The following is a 24043-nucleotide window of genomic DNA, read 5'->3' as shown; positions in this document are numbered from 1 at the left end:
AATTTTAATGTTAAAGTTAGGCTGTGACATATGCATTGCAAAAACACTTTCAAATGCCTATAGTTGCCTGACCATTGTAATGTGGTGTAAATATACGTTTTTATTCTATCCTTAAAATAGATTTTACACTTGATAGGCTTAGTCTAATCCTGATGAGACATCACGACCCAAACGAGAAACAGTTATAACGCGTAAAACAGATATGTCTGTCAGAATTTAGCAGTGGGGAGTGTTGGTAGCAGCACGTTGCACCAGACGCGCAATTATATAACATGCACTGGCGACCCACAACCCAACATACATCCTCTACACCGGACTGTTCTGAATGTACTGTATGCAGTGGTGACACTCGATAGGGGGGCGATAGCGCGTCTCCCAAACAAATCGCTCACATGGCACACAACAAATATGGAAAAGTTAGGGCACTTTGAACTGACGTCACATTTAATCTCACCTTGAAGTCGTCATCAGCCAATGGGGATATTTGTTGACGCAGTCAGCGACCAACGAGGGCAGTCGTGAAGGGAGTTCCACTATCGTTCGCCACCAGCAAGGATATATAAACTGCCGATGGAGTTCGAAAAGGGGTTTGAAGCAAATCACGAATAGCGGTACTGAACAGACTCAGGCAGGGTCCTTGCTACTGAACACAGACTCAGAGATCAGCGAGACCGAAGAGCTCTAAACGGTTTCGATTGCTATCGGCTTTTATTTATTATTTTGAAACACATTTTCCAGTGTGTCATGCAACTTTCTAAATTCAGCTATTGATTATTTTTATCTTCTAAAAAAATCACTTCTGTTGACTTCCTGTCTTGATGTAAACAGACCTGGCACAGAGGTGCTTATACCTTGCAAAAAAAGGGTATATTCCGAAATTAAACTGCAGAACAAAGTGACCATGCCTTACGATCTAGCGGGTGTGTTTGACAACCGGGCGGATTATAAATCCGAGAAACAGTGCCAAAGAACCTCCTTTGCCTTCTACCAAGCAGTGCGGGACCTGCTACCAGTATGGGTACTCGAGGACATGCGGACAATGGAGGTGTTTCACTGGGAAGATGACGGGCGGGCGTGCGCTTTTACTCCATCCGAGGCTTTTCTGTATGCACTTGTGCACGATCATCAACAATACGCCAGATACCTGCTCAACAGATACTCTGTCGGCGCACTGGAGATGCCCAGTCGAAGCTTCTGCTGCTGCCAAGCATCTGCAACACCGCATCTCACAGTAGCTGTCCGCTATAACCGTATTACTATCCTGAAAATGATTCTGGACTCTCTGAAAGACTTCTCCGATAGCGAGCGCGTGAGCTACTTTAACAGTCGTGGATGTTTTCACATGGAGGGAGGCAAAGGCGCATTGCATCTGGCGTGCGAACTGGTTCGCCCTGAGTGTTTGATCCTGTTACTAGGACACGGTGCATGTCCTTATGTCACAGATCGAGATGGGAACACCCCCTTGGACTGCCTCTTAAATCAGATACGCCAGGGTGAGCCTGACATGCGCCGGAAGCACGTCTGCCTTGGTTATCTCATTCTCTTCATGCCAAAATTGCATTTTCAAATGAAGGGAAAGTTGGAGAAGAATCCAGGGCTGTGGCAGGGTCTTATTGGAGAGCAGGCGTTCCAGTGGCTATCAGGACTATCTCCCCCCTCTCTCTTTGTTCAGGCTATGCAGAAGATGACCCAGTCCATACCTGTTGAACAGCTGGACCCTCTGCCAGACTTTCTGAAACCACTGGACTTCAGGCTACACCAGTATGCCAGTTGAACACTCTCTCAGACCTCTCAGATAAAACTACTGTACTGACTTCTGGAATCAAATATTTATTTTTGGCTATGGTGTGAACACTTTGACAACAGTGTCAATAAAAGTGAATTAAATGCAGCATGTGGCTTTGTAAATAGCAACTCAAAATGTTCTTTACATTTTGATGTTTAAAAACAATGCACTTTAGAATAAATGTCGACTTGTCATATTTGACACTAAAGAGTGAATTTAATGGTGTTAATGTTGCAATGTGTAAATAAAATACTATTATTGTCTATCAAATATATTAACCTGTTGTTTAAAAAAAATCTATAATGTGCTTCACCTATAGGGCCATTATCTGGAGGTTGTGGGTTGAAGGGGTGCAGAGAACATGTTAATACAATGTTACTACTACAGTAATTACCCAGTTACTACACAGGCAATGGAACAACAATGTAGTTACAGAACAACAGAATAAACTATAGAATAGGTCCAAAACTATATGACAGCATGAACATGTGTTTTACATCATGGTATCACCCACCCATAAAATGGCACAATGGTTTGAATGAGCTCTTTACACACATTCATGGTTTTGTTTTCTCTGACAAATGCTTGGCTCGTGGTCCGAAGGAGAACATTCTCAACTCCAGTCCAGGGCTCCCACATTTTTGTTCCAGCTCAGCAAAAATGTGCAGTCCTATAGAGTTGAGAAACGCTGCTTTATGGTGGTCATACAGTATCATCACATAGAGTCACTAACTGTAAACATCTTTATTAAGGAAGTCATACTGAGGAGAGGCATGGATTCATACAGTGGACTTACAGTACTGTGCATCCCATGAAAGACACACAGAGGGGCTACAGTACTTCAACTTGTCCAGGATATTCCAAAACATTGGTCATTTGATGACCCATCAGATTTTCTTTACATTTCAAATGGCACCCTATTCCCCTACAAAGTGCACTACTTCTGACCAGGGTGCAGGCTCTGGTCAAAAGGTATTTACTACTTTTTATTAAGGATCCCCCACTGTTGAAACAAAGTAGTGCACTACATAGGGAATAATAGGTTGCCATTTGGGATGCATCCTTTGTCAAAGTGAATTGAACTGGCAAGCCCCTAATGACTAAGTAGCACTGATGTAGAGTACAGTATTCAGAAGCAGCATTATGATACCATGTAGTGTGCCTAATGTCAATGTGTAACCCTGGTTTCTATATGTTAATATAATAGCTAGATAATTCAGCATTGTACTACAGTACTAGTTAAGCCACACTAATAGCTTTTCACAAACACAACCAACTTATTCACAAAGCTATGAGATGTACTAGTCAGTGATTGAGTTATATTTCCAAAGCTGTTTAGCTGTTGTTAATATGTTTGATTAAAGTATCTGTCAACCATTAAATGCATGATTCCCATATTTATACAGTAGCTGTATTAAGACTGGATAAGTTAATTGGTTAGTTTCCCTTTCTGGTAGTTATACAAAATACACGTTAGAAATTTCCCAGCTCAAAATCCTGCAAAGTAATATCCCTTCCTTAGTGAGCACACAGCATTCCACAGTAAAAAAGGAAGCATCAATCAATCTGTGCACAGTAAGCACCTACAGAGATGAACTTATGGTACCCTTGCAAGGTGACTAACGTAATCAATTTCTCCATTCAAGTACTTACATTCACATGTTACACCTGTGTTATTATATACAGTAAAAATAACAATAAATAATGGATCTCCTTCCTACTACCATCGTAGTTCCCTTTAAAACAATATACAAACATAATTTCACAGACCATGGCCCTATCTAACTCCTGTGGCATTGAGTTGGGTGACAACGGTTAAACTGGACTAAAGGTCTAACAGTTTGAAGTCTTTAATCGAAGGTACCCTATTGGAAGGCTCTTGAGTGTGCTGTGGTAAATACAGTATTCAACGGAATTGATCAATGTGTAAAAAACAACACCAGAGCTACAGTAAGTTCCTTTGGGAGAGGGTGTTTCCTAAGAAAACAAAAATAAACTGTCTCAGGGCAGCAAGTCTAGACTAGTGCTGTGTACTTTTGTGGGGTTACCTTCTCACTTACAATTAAAGTGCAAACTAACTCAAATGAAAAAATATAACAAAATCGCCTTCCTACAATGTCATCAGATAAAAATAAATAATAAAATAACTAATATATCAATAAATTAGTCCACTGAAATTCAATAGGGATTGGTTGGGTTAGGTTAAACGTAAACACTGGTTGGACACTTAATTACGCTTGAACACAGCATAAGGAGGGCTGGGCGACACACCCCATTCCCTTGGTAACACAAAATCATCCCGTCCCGTCTGTCTCCAGAGCCATTGTGCACTCAGTTCTGATTCATAACCATATAGCAGTTGCCATAAAATCTTAGATATTATGTACATAGGAGGTTAACATAAAAAATACACAGTAAGTAAAGGACAGACTAATAAATGAAATGCAGCCCATTTCAGTAGTGAAAGAGAATAATAATAGTGGTTGTTTCGGTTGGGAAGAGACATGGCAAATGGCACCCTATTCCCTACATAGCGCACTACTTTTGACCAGAGCCCTATGTGCCCTGTAGTTCCTAGTCAAAAGTAGTGCACTATATAGAGAATAGAATGCAAATTCTGTCTTCTTTAGATGACCTCCCACTCTTCCTCCAGGTCCTCTCCGCTCAGGGAGCCTGTGTTGACGTGGCACTTGACAACGGTGTGCACCATGGTCTTGGTGAGCCGGTGACTCAGACCTCCAGACAAACTCACAGCCCACAGTTCGTCCATGGGTGTCACTGTGGGACAATCAGCGGGTTGGAGGGATCAGATTGAGCAAAGCAAGGCGCAGAATCGCTAATCTTGATCACTTATTGAGGACTTATTTGGGACGCAAGGTGATTTGTAGATCAGTGATTCTGGCTGTGGAGTCGATCTCAAACATGCACAAAGGAACAGCAAGCCAAACATTAACAATGCCTGAGAGTGTATTAACTCTAAGCTACAGTAAGCCCCTGACCTGTGTATAAAACATGCTTGAATTGTGGGCCAAGATATGTGGGAATGAGCGGAAGCCAACACTTTGGTGTTGCTATCGTACTAGAACACAGTTGTGTTCTTACTGTATCATGTTCTTCTTATTTTCTATTTGTATATCTTGTTCTACCTTGTTATTGATTACTGTATTGTTGGGGTTAGAAAGGCATTTCACTGTACTTGTGCATTTGACATTAAAACTTGAAACGTGTTGTTCCACAACTGGAACACCCTCTCTCTCTTAGTCTCCATCTCATCACTCACCTGTCAGCCAGTTGAGCAGGCCTGGTATCTTCTTCCAGTAGTCCCCTGCTGGGTTCTTGTCAGTGATACCGTAGCGCCTCGCCACCTCCCCGTTGGGGCAACGCACCCAAACTGTCTTCACACTCAGCACCAGCTGACTGGCCTGAAGGCCTGGGAACACATTGGATATAGAACACTGAAGTTGATTGTCTCGTCTTTGGACGAAGGTTTTATGAATGGGTGTCTGATCTTCCGCTTATGGAAACGTGGTTGTCTAACTTAAACAAAGAGACAATGATGCACTGGGTAAAAATTGAAAATGGATGACAGGTGTAGGGATAGGGACCAAAAGGTGTTATATCATTGGGTGTCTGACTGACGGTCAATCATCAGGTCATTTACCTGGAATGTGTTCCCAGTCTGTGCCGACAGGCATCTCGTCTGTGATTCCTGTGCGGACATGTACATTCCCTCTGTTGTCCATGGCCCACAGCATGCGGTCGTTGGGACTGGTGTGGATCCTTATCAAGTGCACTCCTACTGGCTGATGGAGCAGGAAACCATGACGATGTGAACAACACAGCACAACTGGAAATATAATGTGCTGAACAAGGGCCCCAGGACCAGCGGAGGCAAAATAGCCCCATAACTGAGATCCACCACCATATTTTACAGTAGGTATGTTTTTTTCCCCCTCATACATTCTCATTTTGACACCAAACCCACCACTGGTGTGCGTGGCCAAAGAGCTTTATTTTATGTCATCCAACAAATGTGAACGTCTGAAGTTTGCTAAACGGCATTGGCACTTGGATTCGAACCAGTGCTATGGTCAGATGACATGTTAATAGAGCTGTTTGGTCACACACACCAGTGGTGTGTTTGGTGTCGAAATGAGAATACATAAGCAGAAAAGAGCCCCATGCCTACTGTAAAATATGGGGGTGGATCTTTGATGTTATGGGGCTATTTTGCTTCCACTGGTCCTGGGGCCCTAGTTAAGGTCAACGGCATCATGAGCTTTACCCAGTACCAGGACATTTTAGCCAAAAACCTGGTTGCCTCTGCGAGGAGGCTGAAACTTGGCTGCAAGTGGATCTTCCAGCAAGACAATAACCCCAAGCACACATCAAAATCCACAAAGAAATGGTTAAATGGTCACAAAACCAACATTTTGCAATGTCCATCTCAGTCTCCGGAAATGAAACCCATTGAAAACCTGTGGTTTGAATTGCAGAGGGCAGTCCATAAGTGCAGACGAAGGATATTAAGGATCCGGAAAGATTCTGTATGGAGGAATGGTCTAAGATCCCTCCCAAAGTGTTCTCCAACTTATAAAACCTTTTAGAAAAGGCTCAGTTCCGTTATCCTCGCAAGGTGAGTTATTGAAAACAGGGGTGTCTAATAATTATAACCCCTACTGTTGAGAAAAAAAGTATTACTTGTCAAAAATATATATATATATATCTTTCTCTTAGCAATTGTATTAGTATAAAATAATATAATTTCCCAATTTTTTGGAGCATACAATATAGCTCTGTATTTTAATTCCTTATTTTATAGTCATTTTTGCTCATCTTTATCAAGGGTGTCAATAATTTCGGACTCCACCGTATAAGCAACTATCACTGTATCAATCAAATGGTATTCATAATCTAAGCAGATGCACTGTGTGGATTTACCTGCTCTGGTGGTTCAATGCAGATCCAGGCAGGAAGCATCATGCTGGGGTTGAGGGGTTGCGTGCCCACGCGGAAATAGACCATCCCATAGCCATCACACGCCCACACATTCTGACTGCCACATGATATGCTGATCAGCCTTACCTGACCTGCAAGACAAAGCAAACCACACCAATGTCAGTTCTTCAGCTCCTGTGAAGTCTTTCTTCATGACACTGAAGAAACGATTGTGCAGGAACATTGGTTCAGACATATAGGCCTAATAATAGCAGAGATTGTTTACATAATATTGTAACAGACTTTGATAATAGGCTAATTTTAACTGGGAGTATATGTATGTACGACTTTCTCTTACCATTGTTTAGTAAGAAAAACTGAAACCACAGCCATGGATATTGCTTTGTGCGGCACAATATAACACAGCACACTAGAGGCCCATGTGACAAAACACTATTATGTCACAGTAATCTCACACATTATATAATCTGACTATTGGGCTGGCTGACCTCTAAACAAACAATGACCTCCAAATAAAGCAATCCCATTCGCCCGCAATATTCTTGACTTTATGTTAATGACTTTGTATTATTTGTATATCTGTCACCTGTTTCTTGTGCTGTTGTGTTTATTATCTAATCCAAATAACACAATCGCAAGTTCGCTCAGGGAAAAATTAAGTCAATCTATTCTATTCTAATAAAGACTGCATACATATACGTCCACTTCAAATGTTCAGTGAGTGACGTATGCATGGTCTCGTGCGTGCGTAAAAAACTGACACTGTAGAAGCTTGGTATGTTATACCTTTCCCAAACTAAACCATAGGGCATGTGATATCAGGACAGAGAATACGGATGGACAACGACCACCGGGAGAGGATAAGTTTAAATGCCTGGATGTCCTCACAGACACATCAGGGCAAGGTGTTGATAAAGTGAACTGGTTTGTCCTGCTAACCTTGATGCTCCTCTATCCCATGATTGCATTGATGTGATGACAGTCCCTTTAATCGAAGCCAGATATGGAAAAGCACATTGCCCAGAACAGGAGATGGCATGTTTAAATAAAAGGTTAAATTAAAATAAAATAAAAATGTTGATGATGCAAAAGGTTCTCTGAGCTTCTGTTTAACAAATTAATGAAGGCAAAGGGGTTGTAAGCCAATAAGGCAAAAAAGACAAGTTATTATTTCATGTGAAACATTACAACACTTACTGTGTTTTCAAAGGCTTCATCACTTAAAAACAAATACTTATTTCAGTCTTTAGAAGAGGTTTCCGACTGAATGACGTGAATACTTTTATGAAATATGAGGACCGACACACCAAAACATAACGTATTACTTAGTATTTTCTTGTCAAAGGGTTAAAGATGCAGTCTGGGATCTTAAGTACTTACAATTTCGTAACAGATTGTACAAATTTTATGTTTTTTTGTTGCAGGGTGTAACATATTATACGAAATGGATGGCGTAGTACACAATTGTGCAACATTTTCAAGGAACTGTTTTTTTGCTCGTGAGCACTACTTTTAATACTGGCTGAAATTATACAAAAGCTTGGGAGCGTCCCTTTAATGGTCAACCCTTCCAGAATCACTGCTCTCTTTATTCATCACATTATCACTATTAGATTAAGCTATTGATATTCTGTAACAAACTTTGTGTGGGGAGAGACAGGGTCAGGGAAACCTCCCGACTGTTGATAAGGTGGCTGTCATTGTAGCCTGGCGGGTAGGAGCACTGTGCCAGTCACTGAAAGGTTGCTGGATTGAATTCCCAAGCTGACAAGGTAAAAATCTGGAACATAGCTACTTGAGGAATTCCACCTATCCCTAAAAAATGAAAACCCGGACCTCTATATGAATAACCTATAATCTATAGGGATCGCTAAAGGGATTGGTTGCAATTCAAGATTACTCCTGGAGTTTCTGGGCAAGATACATTCTAAGAAAAGATTAGCCTAGTCCTAAATGTTGCCAGAGACTTGGATGTGGAGCCCATTGACGCCATAGGGGTCTACAGCCATGTCTAGCCTAAACAAGTATTTGTATTTATTTTTCTGAATAGCGTATATGGTACTACAGACAACATGCATTGGTGTTCAGAGACATTGGATATACTGTATTTGAAGCTTCAAAGCTCATGTTTTAACCCTTTGACATCACCCTTTCACCTCTGACCTCACTGGGGAATCCTCTGGTGGTAAACGTGACTAGCAACTATCACGTGACGTCATGCCCCCTTCAAAGTAGCCACCCTTTGCCTTAATGACAGCTTTCCACACTCTTGGCATTCTCTCAACCAGCTTCATGAGGAATACTTTTCCGACAGCCTTGAAGGACTTCCCACATATGCTGAGCACTTGTTGGCTGCTTTTCCTTCATTCTGCGGTCTAACTCATCCCAAACCATCTCAATTTAGTTGAGGCCGGGTGATTGTCGAGGCCAGGTCATCTGATGCAGCACTCCATCACTCTCCTTCTTGGTCAAAAAGCCCTTATACAGCCTGGAGGTGTGTTGGATCATTGTCCTGTTGAAAAACAAATAATAGTCCCACTAAGTGCAAACAGAATGCTGTGGTAGCCATGCTGGTTAATTGTGCCTTGAATTCTAAATAAATCCCAGACAGTGTCACCAGCAAAGCACCCCCATACACCATCACACCTCCTCCTTCATGGTGGTAATCACACATGCAGAGATCATCCGTTCACCTACTCTGCATCTCACAAAGACACGGCGGTTGGAACAAAAAAACTCAAATTTGGACTCATCAGACCAAAAGGTCAGATTTCCACTGGTCTAATGTCCATTGCTCGTGTTTCAAGCAAGTCTCTTCTTCTTATTGGTGTCCTTTGGTAGTAGTTTCTTTGCAGCAATTTGACCATGAAGGCCTGATTCACGCAGTCTCCTCTGAACAGCTGATGTTGATATGTGTCTGCATTTATTTGAGCTGCAATTTCTGAGGCTGGTAACTCTAATGAACTTATCCTCTGCAGCAGAGGTAACTCTGGGTCTTCCTTTCTTGTGGTGGTCCTCATGAGAGCCAGTTTCATCATAACGCTTGATGGTTTTTGCGACTGCACTTGAAGAAACGTTCAAAGTTATTGACATTTTCTGGATTGTCTGACCTTCATGTTTTAAAGTAATGATGGACTGTCGTTTCTCTTTGCTTATTTGAGCTGTTCTTGCCATAATATGGACTTGGTCTTTTACCAAATAGGGCTATCTTCTGTATACCACCCCTACCTTGTCACAACACAACTGATTGGCTCAAACGCATTAAGAAGGAAAGAAATTCCACAAATTAACTTTCAACAAGGCACACCTGTTAATTGAAATGCATTCCAGGTGACTAGCTCATGAAAATGGTTGAGAGAATGCCAAGAGTGTGCAAAGCTGTCATCAAGGCAAACGGTGGCTACTTTGAAGAATCTCAAATCTAAAATATATTTTGATTTAATTAACACTTTTTTTGGTTACTACATCATTCCATATGTGTTATATCATAGTTTTGATGTCTTCACTATTATTTTACGATGTAGAAAATAGTAAAAATAAAGAAAAACCCTTGAACGTTGATAATAGGCTAATACAGTACCAGTCAAAAGTTTGGACACGGGTGATCTATGAGCCAAACAATTTTCCTGGCAAGGTCACCAGGCCAGGACAAATACACTAAAAGCCCTATTTAGGGCTACTCTAGGACCAAAGATGGTCACACGGCAAGCAGTAAGACACGAGCACACATTACTAGTGTACTATGCCTTCAAGCAGCAACTGATGCTCACATGAAAGTGGAGAAAATATGTGTTCATACAGACAATTGACATTGATGTGATTATGTAAGCCAAACACTTATCATCGAAACAGAAGGCCTACCTTACTTTTAAAACTCACCTCACTGTGATGATCAATTTGAAGAAAGAACTTCAACTGCAGGTTGAAACAGTGTAGTTAGTCTTTGTTTCAAAGACTAACACGACATTTACGTGACATCGCTTTCTAAGGTGATGATTAATTCAAAACTCCCATAAGCATATTAAAGCTTATGCATATGCATAAGCTTATGAGCCCAGGCCCGGAACAAAAAACCTGAATTAAAATTATGATTGTGCAGTAATACAATACATAGCCTACGGCATATAACGCATGGTAGAAAAACATTATATAAAACTGATATGTCTTCGGTACATAATTGGTCTAGCCTATACTCCAAAATTAAACAAATGTGAGTAACGGCCTTTGAGTGTAGACAGTATTATAATGCATACAGAATGGACTGGTTACCTTATGCTACGCTCCAAAATGTCTATCCATGAGTCTGGGAGAGAACGTATAGCCCTAGCTGATGCTGTTGGTTCATTGATTGTGCAGGGTGGCTTACAGTTAGCTTACAATCAGTGCATTTGTATTTGAATAGCCTAGTAATTGGGATTGTTTTATATTTTCACAATTAATTGGGTTACACATTACATTTAGCTATACAGAATATCTCACCACCATGCGTTTCCATCTCCTCTCTCTCCTTTATTCCTTTTTCGAACGCGCAGACGGGCTGTCAACAGTTTAGTGAAATATTATTTGTTTTGCGAAAACATGTCACTATCGATGTTCCGGAACAGATTTCACTTGGTTTCCCAAATTAAGCACTAGGTTGCTGGGACAGCCCAAGGCATACAGAGTTTGGGCGGAATATTACCTACAGGGCAGCAAGAGCGTGCTCATCAAGCAGTGGTTGATGCTTGGAGTGAAATAAGTGTTCTTATATTTCTCAGCAGCTCATATTAAGCACATGCTCCGATATAAACCCGAAGTAGCCTACAAAACTGACACGTGGAAAAGCGCGAGGCCTCCATTCGCTATTTGAGTGCATACAGATGACATGTCTTTTTTTCCCCCTGTTCCTGCCTATTTTCATATTAGTCAACACAATATTAAATTGAATGTAGTGTGATGGGTGAAAATATGATCACTTGATGAGAGAACAGCTGTGCAGCCTGAGGCAAGGAACAGAGCACAAGCTTTTTTTGCTACTTTCTCAAATCATCAATAGCCTATAGTCGCATCCTGCAGCCCATATATGTCTTGATTTCTAAGACATTCTAAGGTTTATATCATTCACAACTAAAGTTCCCAAATAACTCCAAATCTAGTGTATCTGACCTGTTTCAAAATGTTCACTTTTACACTCAACATAGCTGAGTAAAATAGAAAGGATATGAAGTGGCTAAGTCCAATTATATTATTTTTACTATAAGATCATATAAAATAATACCACAGGACTATATGGTATTATTTTGTCAGCTAAATAAACAAGCCTACAGCCCATGGCATGGCGCATAGCCAGATAACATCGGCCTACAGTAGGCCAATTCATATTCTGTTCTTCTGAAATACATTTTCTTCATATAATAATGTTTCTTTAGACCCGACTAAAAATAAATAATGGGTTTATTGTGATGGTGTACATTAAATTGATTTATTATACTTTTTTAAATGTCGATGTTCCAAAGTGGCGCATCAGCGACTTGTATGTGTGGAGGCCTGGAGATGCGAAACATATTGATGTTAATTAACTTTCAATTACTATGAGCCTGGAAGTCTTTTGCATGACAACAACTGGCTGACAACATTTCATGACCACCACAGCCCTAAGCTTACTAGTAGTTTTATCAGGGACAAGATGCCAATTGAGAAACAAATGATAAAACATTGTTAAATGTTTCTTTATGTCAAACATGGAGAACCCACACAAGGCAGACCAATGCTTTGTGATTTATTTCCCCAGTCTTGATTATTTCCCCTCCAAAAATATCATTTTATTATATAGTAAATCAATCTTTTATAACAAATAACCTAAATGTTCGACACCAAATGAACGTCTTACATGAAATAAGTTTCGCTTACAAATGTCTTTTCATTATGCGATAACTAACAAAACTTACTTCATGAACTATAATGAACTGTGAAAGGTGTCAAACACTCTGTCCCTGTCCTGATTCATGTGCAGTGTTCTAGCACGGAGACTTAGTGTCAATGACCACATGATCTAACAGAACACGGCTAAAAATGTGTGTACTCTCAGCCCCCTCCCCTCTCATGTTACATTGTGATGCACACACAGCCCAATACGGCCTGGCTACAGCTGTCTGCTGTCGTCACATGGCTGTCTATTTGCATCCAGCCACTTTCCAGCAGCAGAACATATACAACTTGAACCTCTTCAATAAACAAACACTGAAGCTTCTATCAAGACCCTGGTGCAGCTATCGAAGGGTTGAAATTGATTTGCTGTTAGATAACTTACTTTCCATGAATTGTAAATGACACCAACCTCTTGGAATGGAGGGTAGGGACTCATTGCCAAATGACGGTAATACATAGGTCTATTATCTCTTTAGAATCATGTGTTTTCTGCAGACATGTCAGCTTACTGCTTGAGACGTGGTACATCCCAAAAAAGTCTAAAAGGCAATGTAAACATTTCACCCCAAAAAATACAAGGATTTCTTTAGTAAACTTATCAGACACTCCTTCAGCATGGAGTATTGAAAGGTCTTGACTTGTAGTAGGAGGAACTGCTCTGATAATTACCCTGCCTGGCATGAACTTTGACACCTTGTTCAAGGAGGACCTTATTACAAAAAAGTCTTATGTAAGTACCACCTGCCTATACATAAGTAAAAAACTCCCTAGTAAAACTGGGGAAGCGAGTGACGTCTGAGACTCCCAGCAGCCCCTGCCTACTGAATCTGTGTCAGCAGCCAACTCAAGACAATGCCTCTAGATCCAGATCCTCTGTTTCAGGACTGCTAGTTTATTGCTCTCCCTGTATTCCTGAGGGGCGTAACTAGGACTAGAGAGACAACCTCATATAGAGACGTGAACTAGGTCAGAGTCAGACTGCAGTTTGGAGGTGCGGGTACCATTGCCGACCACTGGGACACGAAATGTAAGCTGGTGGGGACACTACGATGGGCGTGTGAAAGTATGCAGCTATACGGAACTGACACCAAAAGACAGGCTGACATTTGACAGACTAGACATACAGCATGTGCTAGATATGTATGTCACACTGGGAATAAATGTTCAGCTCTGAAATGGCCATTTAATTTTTAAGAACGCTTATTGCTTATATATAAAATGTTCCTTTAATATCTGCAAACAAAATGGCTTAGTTACTACTGTATAATGAAATGTGGAAAACATTTACACTGAACAAAAATATATATGCATAATGCAACAATTTCAGACAGTTACAGTTCATATAAGGAAATCAGTCAGTTGAAATAACTTAATTAGGCCCTAATCTATGGATTTCACATGAATGGAATACAGATTTGCATCTGTTCGTCACAGATATCTTTTTTTTTTTTAAACTGTCGGAAAAACAAGTCAGTATCTGGTGTGACCACCATTTGCATCATGCAGCGCGACACATCTCCTTTGCATAGAGTTGATCAGGCTGTTGATTGTGGCCTCTGGAATGTTGTCCCACTCCTTTTCAATGGCTGTGTGAAGTTGCTGGATATTGGTGGGAAGTGGAAAACGCTGTCATAAACGTTGATCCAGAGCATCCCAAACATGCCCAATGGGTGTGTCTGGTGTGTATACAGGCCATGCAAGAGCTGGGACATTTTTGGCTTCCAGGAATTGTGTACAGATCCTTTGCAACATGGGATGGTACATTATCATGCTGAAACATGAGGTGATGGCGGTGGATGAATGGCACGACAATGGCCTCTTGATCTCTGTGCATTAACATTGCCATCGATAAAATGCAATTGTGTTTGTTGTCTGTAGCTTATGTCTGCCCATACCATAACCCCACCATGGGGCACTCTGTTCACAAAGCTGACATCAGCAAACGCTAGCCCACAAGACATCATACACCAGTACAGTTGAAACCGTGATTCATCCGTGAATACCAAACTTTTTCAGCATGCTAGTGGCCATTGAAGGTGAACATTAACCCACTGATGTCGGTTACGATGCCGAACTGCAATCAGGTCAAGACCCTAGTGAGGACGATGAGCATGCAGATGAGCTTCTCTGCGACGGTTTCTGACAGTTTGTACAGAAATTCTTTGGTTGTACAGACCCACAGTTTCATCACCTGTATGGGTGGCTGGTCTCAGATGATCCCGCAGGTGAAGAAGCCGGATGTGGAGGTCCTGGCTGGCGTGGTTACACGTGATCTGCGATTATGAGGCCGGTTGGACGTACTGCCAAAATTCTCTAAAACTACGTTTGAGGTGGCTTATAGTAGACTAATTAAATCAAATCAAATTGTATTTGTCACATGCGCGGAATACAACATGTGTAAATCTTACAGTGAAACGCTTACTAACAAGCCCTTAACAAACAATGCAGATAAGAAAATATCCCTCCAAAAAGTGAGAGATAAGAATAACAAATGATTAAAGAGCAGCAGTAAATAACAATAGCGGGGTAATATAAAGGGTGTACCGGTACAGAATCAATGTGCAGGGGGGACAATGCAAATAGTCTGGGTAGCCATTTGATTAGATGTTCAGGAGTCTTATGGCTTGGGGGTAGAAGCTATTTAGGAGCCTCTTGGACCTAGACTTAGCGCTCCGGTACCGCTTGCAATGCAGTAGCAGAGAGAACAGTCTATGACTAGGGTGGCTGGAGTCTTTGACAATTTTTAGGGCCTTCCTCTGACACCGCCTGGTATAGAGGTCCTGGATGGCAGGAAGCTTGGTCCCGGAGATGTACTGGGCCGTACGCACTACCCTCTGTAGTGCCTTGCGGTTGAAGGCCGAGCAGTTGCCATACCAGGCAGTGATGCAACCCGTCAGGATACTCTCGAAGGTGCAGCTGTAAAACCTTTTGAGGATCTGCCATGCCAAATCTGTTCAATCTCCTGAGGGGGAATAGGTTTTCTCGTGCCCTCTTCACGACTGTCTTGGTGTGCTTGGACCATGTTAGTTTGTTGGTGATGTGGACGCCAAGGAACTTGAAGCTCTCAAACTGCTCCACTATAGCCCCATCAATGAGAATGGGGGTGTGCCCGGTCCTCCTTTTCCTGTAGTCAACAATCCTCTCCTTAGTCTTGATCACGTTGAGGGAGAGGTTGTTATCCTTGCACCACACGGTCAGGTCTCTGACCTCCCTATAGGCTGTCTCATTGTTGTTGGTGATCAGGCCTACCATTGTTCTGTCATCAGCAAACTTAATGATGGTGTTGGTGTCGTGCCTGAGCACGCAGTCATAAGTGAACAGGGAGTACAGGAGGGGACTGAGCACGCACCCCTGAGGGGCCCCCGTGTTGAAGATCAGCGTGGCGGATGTTTTGTTACCTACGTTACCACCTGGGGGCGGCCCTTCAGGAAGTCCAGGATCCAGTTGCAGACGGAGGTGTTTAGTCCCAGGGTTCTTAGCTTAGTGATGAGCTTTGAGGGCACTATGGTGTTGAACGCTGAGCTGTAGTCAATGAATAGCATTCTCACATAGGTGTTCCTTTTGTCCAGGTGTGAAAGGGCAGTGTGGAGCGCAATAGAGATTGCATCATCTGTGGATCTGTTAGTGCGGTACGCAAATTGGAGTGGTTCTAGGGTTTCTGGGATAATGGTGTGGATGTGAGCCATGACCAGCCTTTCAAAGCACTTCATGGCTACAGACGCAGAGTGCTACGGGTCGGTAGTCATTTAGGCAGGTTACCTTAGTGTTCTTAGGCACAGGTACTATGGTGGTCTGCTTGAAACATGTTGGTATTACAGACTCAGACAGGGAGAGGTTGAAAATGTCAGTGAAGATACTTGCCAGTTGGTCAGTGCATGCTCGGAGTACACGTCCTGGTAATCCATCTGGCCCTGCAGCCTTGTGAATATTGACCTGTTTAAAGGTCTTACTCACATCGGCTGCGGAGAGTGTGATCACACAGTCGTCCGGAACAGCTGATGCTCTCATGCATGTTTTAGTGTTACTTGCCTCGAAGCGAGCATAGAAGTTATTTAGCTCATCTGGTAGGCTCGTGTCACTGGGCAGCTCTCGGCTGTGCTTCCCTTTGTAGTCTGTAATAGTTTGCGGGACCTGCCACATCCGACGAGCGTCGGAGCAGATGTAGTACGATTCAATCTTAGTCCTGTATTGACGCTTTGCCTGTTTGATGGTTTGTCTGAGGGCATAGCGGGATTTCTTATAAGCTTTTGGGTTAAGAGTCCCACTCCTTGAAAGTGGCAGCTCTAGCCTATAGCTCAGTGAAAATATTGCCTGTAATTTCTGGCTTTTGGTTGGGGTATGTATGTACAGTCACTGTGGGGACGACGTCCTCGATGCACTTATTGATAAAGCCAGTGACTGATGTGGTGTACTCCTCAATGCCGTCGGAAGAATCCCTGAACATAGTCCAGTCTGTGCTAGCAAAACAGTCCTGTAGTTTAGCATCTGCTTCATCTGACCACTTTTTTTAATAGACCCGAGTCACTGGTGCTTCCTGCTTTAATTTTTGCTTGTAAGCAGGAATCTGGAGGATAGAATTATGGTCATATTTGCCAAATGGAGGGCGAGGCAGAGCTTTGTACGCGTCTTGGTGTGTGGAGTAAAGGTGGTCTAGAATTTTTTCCCCTCTGGTTGCACATTTAACATGCTGATAGAAATTAGTTCAAACTGATTTAAGTTTTTGCTCCATTAAAGTCCCCGGTCACTAGGAGCGCCGCCTCTGGATGAACATTCAAATCTCTGGCAAGAGCTCTGGTGGACAGTCCTGCAGAGAGCATACCAATTGCATGCTCCCTCAAAACTTGAGGCATCTGTAGCATTGTGTTGTGTGACAAAATTGCACATTTTAGAGTGGCCTTTTATTGTCCACAGCACAAGGTGCACCTGTGTAATGATCATGCCGTTTAATCAGCTTCTTGATATGCCACACCTGTCAGGTGGATGGATTATCTTGGCAAAGGAGAAATGCTCACGAACAGGGATGTAAACAAATTTGTGCACAACATTTGAGAGAAATACACTTTTTGTGCATATGGAAAATTTCAGGGATCTTTTATTTAAGCTCATGAAACATGGGACCAACACTTTACATGTTGCGTTTATATTTTTGTTCAGTATAGTTTTCATACAAAACAGAGAGAAAATACCACAAAACTACTGCAATCAATCTCCCCATGAGGCCACTAAATCACCAATTTAGCAAACAAAATCACTGTTATTTTTACATTTAGCATCTAGCCTAAACTTAGCTACCCTAGCTTGTGATCTGTCTGATGAGGCAACCAATGTTATTTCTATGTGTGAACAGTATGGTCTTACCGAGCTGGCTGAGGTCCAGCAGATTCCAGTGCATGCCAGTGGGGCAGCTGGTGGAGAGGGTGCGGATGTGGACACGGCCGTGGTGGTCCAGTCCCCACAGGGCATCGCGGCAGGCAGTGAGCTGCACCATCTCTATGTCCTGGGGCAGCTGGACCGTGGTGGGGTGCATCTGACCATCCTGGTCCCAAACACAGAACAGGTCTTTCCTGCTCTGGCCCAGCCACAGGAAGCTCCCTGCAGAGACAGAGAGATACAAACACAGTCACATGTTGGTGATGTAATACACAGAGCGACACAGATAACATGTAATGTAAATGTAATGTCAAAGGAGTGGGCTTCTTTATTTCTGTACATTTATTTGAGATGGGTTGTTGCCATAAGGTGGAGAGTGGTAGTAATAATGTTATGTGTTTACAAAGAGTGGTCACCAATCTACCTTCTTTACTGAGTAAAGCCGAGGAGTAGACGAAGGCCCACTTCGTGGCAGAGACGGTTCCTCTGGGTACAACACCCTGCCAGAACGTGCCTGTGGGGTCACAAAACATCACTGTCACACTAAACACCCTGCAGTATTATCACAAAAGTCACTGTCCATCACACTGCCTTAACACACTTTGACCTTTGAGAAGGTGTCAGTAAAGAAATGCAAATAGTTTTTGCCTTAAAGCCCGTTCAGATAGAACAGCCGACATAAGGAGAGAAAAGACAACATTTGTGTTGTATAACAGCTGACCAAAGACGGGGCATTCAGATCAAAAATATAGGATGCACGGTTGAGACCGTTTCCACGGTAAAGGTGCCTCTTTACAAGGATGTGATGAAAGTTTGAGAAAAAGTTGCCGCTTGTTGTAGCAAATGAATTTGTTCTTAACTGACTTGCCTAGTTAAATAAAGGTTAAATAGAACATGTATTTAAAAAACAGTGTTGAAGAAAATGGTGCTGTTGGAACGGTGCTGTAGAAAACGAGTACTATGAAATACATGCACCAGAAACCGGGCACACTTTGCAACTTGTCAGAGAAATATCAGCAAGCTAGGGTATCTAACTGCAGCAAAATAGCTAGCTAGCCTGCTTGGCTAAACACAGAACATCAGCCCACTGTACATATATTTATATGTACATATTCTTATTCATTCCTTTACACTTGTGTGTATAAGGTAGTTGTTGTGAAATTGTTAGATTACTTGTTAGATATTACTGCACGGTCGGAACTAGAAACACAAGCATTTCGCTACACTCGCATTAACATCTGCTAACCATGTGTATGTGACCAATAACATTTGATTGAGTTCTTATTTAAACGGACCCGTCTCGTTTCAAGTCTTTTGCTAAGATTTGACATGTTGAATATTGAAAACTCCAGCAGCCAACATGAGACATTCTAAAACTACACCACTCAGATAAAAAAAAAAAGAAGTTGTTCTAAAACTGCTTAAAACCATCTAGTCTCATCTTGACTGGCTGTTGTATCTGAACTGGGCTGAAGGCTTAGCTGATGAAGTTCTGTGTTTCTATGGGAAGTGGTTATGTCATCAAGGGCACTCCATAAATGGCTTTCCAATGCAGAAAACAACAATTAAAATGGCTCCTGACTGAACATCTGTGTTAACTCACCAAGCTTAAGCCTAGGCATTAGCTTGGTGAGCTAACAAAAAAGTATTGAGGTCTAATAACATACCGCTAAGGCTGCCCTTGGCGACATGGAAGTCGTTCCTGCCAGATGCAATCCAGACGCCAGTGGTGTTGGAAGAGACCAGGCTGGGCTGGCACTGGGACTGCTGGGAGAGGAAGGCCACGCGGAGGCACTCTGCCACCCGCTCCACCGGGGCCTTGGTGGCCGTGGCCACGTTTTGAGTGGCCTGGATCAGAGTCTGGAACAGACTGCCCTGGTCAAACACCACATAGTCTGTGATGCTCACCTGAGGGAGGGAACAAAAGGCCAGAAATATATAAGCATTAGAAGGTGTGCCAGTCATCTCAGGGTGAAGTCTGTAATGCAAACCCTTTGACTTAAAAAATAGACATTCTTAAAAAACGATCAAAGTGAAAAATAGAAGATTGATGGAAATTATGGGTGTGAGTAGGGCTGTTGCGGTGACTGTATTACCGCCACACCGGCGGTCACAAGTCATGAAGGGAGTCAAATTCCCCATGACCATTTAGTCGCGCAATTAGGCTTCTCCAAGCTCTGATGCTGCTGCTGGTCATTAGTAGCCTACCAAAGTTGCTAACTGCCTGGTACTCAGCACTTTATTGTCCCTCTAATCACTCTGACATCAATGCAAGTGCCTTTGATAATCTAACCAAACACACTTCATAAGAGCCCTTGAGCTCATTTCAATAGGTTATGCAACTGTGCAAGAAAACAGGATGATGGCCTCTACTAAAAATAGCAGGATCAGCTTTCTATAGGCTAGGCCTCCAATATTTATTTCTCAACTTTCCTAATATAAAGCACATTGCTTATATTTACAACAGGTGAATAGCCTACCTGGGTGGCATGAAAATAAACCATGGGGAAAAGCATCCTCCATTCTCTATTTAAGTACATACATTTTTTCCCGCTGCCCTTGTTTCGAGACAGGTATATGATAATGGTCCATTCTAAATCAAAACAAATGTCACACATACAGTTGAAGTCGGATGTTTATATACACCTTAGCCAAAAACATTTAAACTCAGTTTTTCACAATTCCTGACATTTAATCCTAGTAAACATTCCCTGTCTTAGGTCAGTTAGGATCACCACTGTATTTTCAGAATGTGAAATGTCAGAATAATAGTAGAGAGAATTAATTATTTCAGCTTTTATTTCTTTCCCACATTCCCAGTTTACTTACACTCAATTAGTATTTGGTAGCTTTGCCTTTAAATTGTTTAACTTGGGATAAACGTTTCGGGTAGCCTTCCACAACCTTCCCACAATAAGTTGGTTGAATTTTGGCCCATTCCTCTTGACAGAGCTGGTGTAACTGAGTCAGGTTTATAGGCCTCCTTGCTGGCACACGCTTTTTCAGTTCTGCCCACAGATTTTCTATAAGATTGAGTTCAGGGCTTTGTGATGGCCACTCCAATACCTTGACTTAGTTGTCCTTAAGCCATTTTGCCACAACTTTGGAAGTAGGCTTGGGGTCATTGTCCATTTGGAAGACCCATTTGCAACCAAGCTTTAACTTCCTGACTGATGTCTTGAGATGTTGCTTCAATATATCCACATAATTTTCTTCCCCCATGATGCCATCTATTTTGTGAAGTGCACCAGTCCCTCCTGCAGCAAAGCACCCCCACAACATGATGCTGCCACCCCCGTGCTTCACGGTTGGGATGGTGTACTTAGGCTTGGAAGCCTCCCCCTTTTTCCTCCAAACATAACAATGGTCATTATGGCCAAACGGTTCTATTTTTGTTTCATCAGACCAGAGGACATTTCTCCAAAAAGTATGATCTTTGTCCCCATGTGTAGTTGCAAACCATAGTCTGGCTTTTTTATGGCAGTTTTGGAGCAGTGGCTTCTTCCTTGCTGAGTGGCCTTTCAAGTTATGTCGATATAGGACTAATTTTACTGTGGATATAGATACTTTTGTACCCGTTTCCTCCAGCATCTTCACAAGGTCCTTTGCGTTTGTTCTGGGATTGATTTACACTTTTCGCACCAAAGTACGTTAATCTCTAGGAGACAGAACGCGTCTCCTTCCTGAGCAGTATGATGGCTGTGTGGTCCCATGGTGTTTATACTTGCATACTATTGTTTGTACAGATTAATGTGGTAACTTCAGGCATTTGGAAATTGCTCCCAAGGATGAACCAGACTTGTGGAGGTCTACAATTTTTTTTCTGAGGTCTTGGCTGATTTCTTTTGATTTTCCCATGATGTCAAGCAAAGAGGCACTGAGTTTGAAGATAGGCCTTGAAATACATCTACAGGTACACCTCCAATTGACTCGAATTATGTCAATTAGCCTATCAGAAGCTTCTCAAGCCATTACATAATTTTCTGGAATTTTCCAAGCTGTTTAAAGGCACAGTCAACTTCGTGTATGCAAACTTCTGACCCACTGGAATAGTGATACAGTGAATTATACGTGAAATAATCTGTCTGTAAACAATGGTTGGAAAAATTACTTTGTGTCATGCACAAAGTTGATGTCCTAACCGACTTGCCAAAATTATAGTTTGTTAACAAGAAATGTGTGGAGTGGTTGAAAAACGAGTTTTAATGACTCCAACCTAAGTGTATGTAAACTTCCGACTTCAACTGTATATTATTTAGTATATGTAAAGACAAGATTAAATCAATAATAGTCTGATGGGTGACAATATTAGCCTACCACTTGTGAATTATATATTATCACTTGTGAATGATGCCCAGCATAGAAACAATGCTTTTTTTTGCGACTTGTTTGAATCATAGTAGCACACCTCATGTAGCCTAGCCCATAGGCCTATATGTTTTAAAAGGTTTGTATCACAACTAAAGTGGCCAATTAAGCACATTCATCCGCTTTACAAGGGGTGTAGACCCTAACTGGCATATATAAGCAGCGCGTGAGTTTCAAGATTGGGGAAGATCATTTTCACCATAAAAATGCAGTTTTATAATAAAAGCATTATAGCCTACCACCATGTGCGCATTGCTGTGCTTATAATGTGAAGAAATAGCCTAACATGCGTTGCAAAATAAATGTACAAATACATGTTATTCAATTATTGCGCACACACACTGCTCGCGAGTGTCTGCATAGCCAGGCGCTAAAATATAACTTTTTGTGATGCTTAACGTGCTGCAAGTCCCACCTCTCCCATCTCCTCATTGGTTTTTAGGAGCATATACCCACGTGCCATCTCCTCATTGGTTTTTAGGAGCATATACCCACGTGTGTGATTGAAAGATGAACTGAGGTCCACACTCCCGGCCAGTCGGTAGTGGTAACACATCTTAAAGTTGGTTGCCAACCGCCATATAAAGTCCAAAGAAGAAGCTTGAAGAAGGAGAGATAACTACAAAACAAACTTTTACCCTTTTATCCGTGGACTAATTGTCAGAGTAGAGGACCTTGTGCATTTCAGGTAAAATAACAACCCAATGTTTGTATCCATGGACAAATTAGCTAGCAACAGAAAGCTAGCTAGCTAAATTGCCATAAATATGTAATGCTTTTCGACCTGTAACCAAATTAATATGGTTGGTTCAGAGTTTGTTTTGATATTTCAACCTGCATGTCCTGATCGCGTCTGGTGTGGGGGGGACAAAAATCAACATGCGTGCGGTGGCGTAGCATGTAATAGTTTGTCAACATTTTAAGCTAAACATTCTGATCTGTTGCGTCAGCCACATTGCATAAAAAATATATTTTTGATGCTAGTGGCTGTATTCATTTGGGATCTATCGCATCCCACAACTGTCCCAGACTATGTTTGGAATATTTATTTCTCGCACAGAATAGGTTGACTTTTGTACTATGGGGGACTGTAGATTGACATAGGCTAGTGCTTTTGCTGTTCGTTAGGCCTACTCATCTTGTTGGCTGACAAAAAGTAAATGTGGACAGTTCTTCCATTATCTTCAATATGCACCTCGGAATTGGATAAGGACGCGAGCAGTTGCGTCCCCGATGTGTGTCTTCACTTGTAGCCTGTGAGAAAGACCCAATCACGTGACGGCGAGCCATGTGAGAGGCGCTTCCGATTGCGCAGCACACTCAGGGAGAACGGCACAACACAGCACTCCCGGCCGCAAAAGGCATGGAATTTTTTATTTAGGGTGCATTACGGTCACAAAGGGGATGCCGCTGTGAAATTCGAGGCATTATCAAGTGCTTGTCAAATGGTGAATGAAAGACTTTTGGAGTGTGTACAGCCTGTGCAAAAAAACAAAGCAGAGCTCATGCCTTTCAAGCAACTTTTTTCAAATCATCATTAGAGTCTCATCACGCAGCCTTAGAATGTATTAAAAATCAAAACATATTGCCCAACATTTGTAGGTCAACTAAAGTTACATTAATAACTCTAAAGTAAGCATATTTCTTTGTTAA

At 42.0% G+C, this 24043-nt stretch overlaps 2 protein-coding genes across 4 annotated transcripts in view; one reads left to right on the top strand and one right to left on the bottom strand.

The window, feature by feature from the left end:
- Window positions 1-378: 378 nt before the first annotated feature.
- On the top strand, window positions 379-2064 carry ankrd9 (ankyrin repeat domain 9). Its single transcript, XM_014192834.2, has one exon. It carries the CDS (start codon window positions 902-904, stop codon window positions 1772-1774), a length of 873 nt encoding a protein of 290 aa, XP_014048309.1. The 5' UTR covers window positions 379-901; the 3' UTR covers window positions 1775-2064.
- Window positions 2065-2515: 451 nt separating this feature from the next.
- tecpr2 (tectonin beta-propeller repeat containing 2) overlaps window positions 2516-24043 on the bottom strand; it is a 33007-nt gene continuing 11479 nt past the window's right edge. For 2 of the 3 annotated variants that reach the window (XM_014192813.2, XM_014192804.2), the window contains exons 14-20: window positions 19690-19930; window positions 18447-18536; window positions 18011-18244; window positions 6728-6876; window positions 5448-5589; window positions 5067-5216; window positions 2516-4564 (exon numbers count right to left, since the gene is read on the bottom strand). In XM_014192813.2, coding sequence (XP_014048288.1) covers window positions 4413-4564; window positions 5067-5216; window positions 5448-5589; window positions 6728-6876; window positions 18011-18244; window positions 18447-18536; window positions 19690-19930 — 1158 coding nt within the window. In that variant the 3' untranslated portion in view covers window positions 2516-4412. Of the gene's footprint in view, window positions 4565-5066; window positions 5217-5447; window positions 5590-6727; window positions 6877-9157; window positions 9258-18010; window positions 18245-18446; window positions 18537-19689; window positions 19931-24043 lie in introns of those variants that run through there. The other variant, XM_014192822.2, reaches the window with a different exon arrangement.

The sequence above is a fragment of the Salmo salar genome, chromosome ssa01 (genome assembly GCF_905237065.1).
Source record: "Salmo salar chromosome ssa01, Ssal_v3.1, whole genome shotgun sequence".
Taxonomy (NCBI): domain Eukaryota; kingdom Metazoa; phylum Chordata; class Actinopteri; order Salmoniformes; family Salmonidae; genus Salmo; species Salmo salar.
This window is presented reverse-complemented; position numbering and strand designations above follow the sequence as displayed.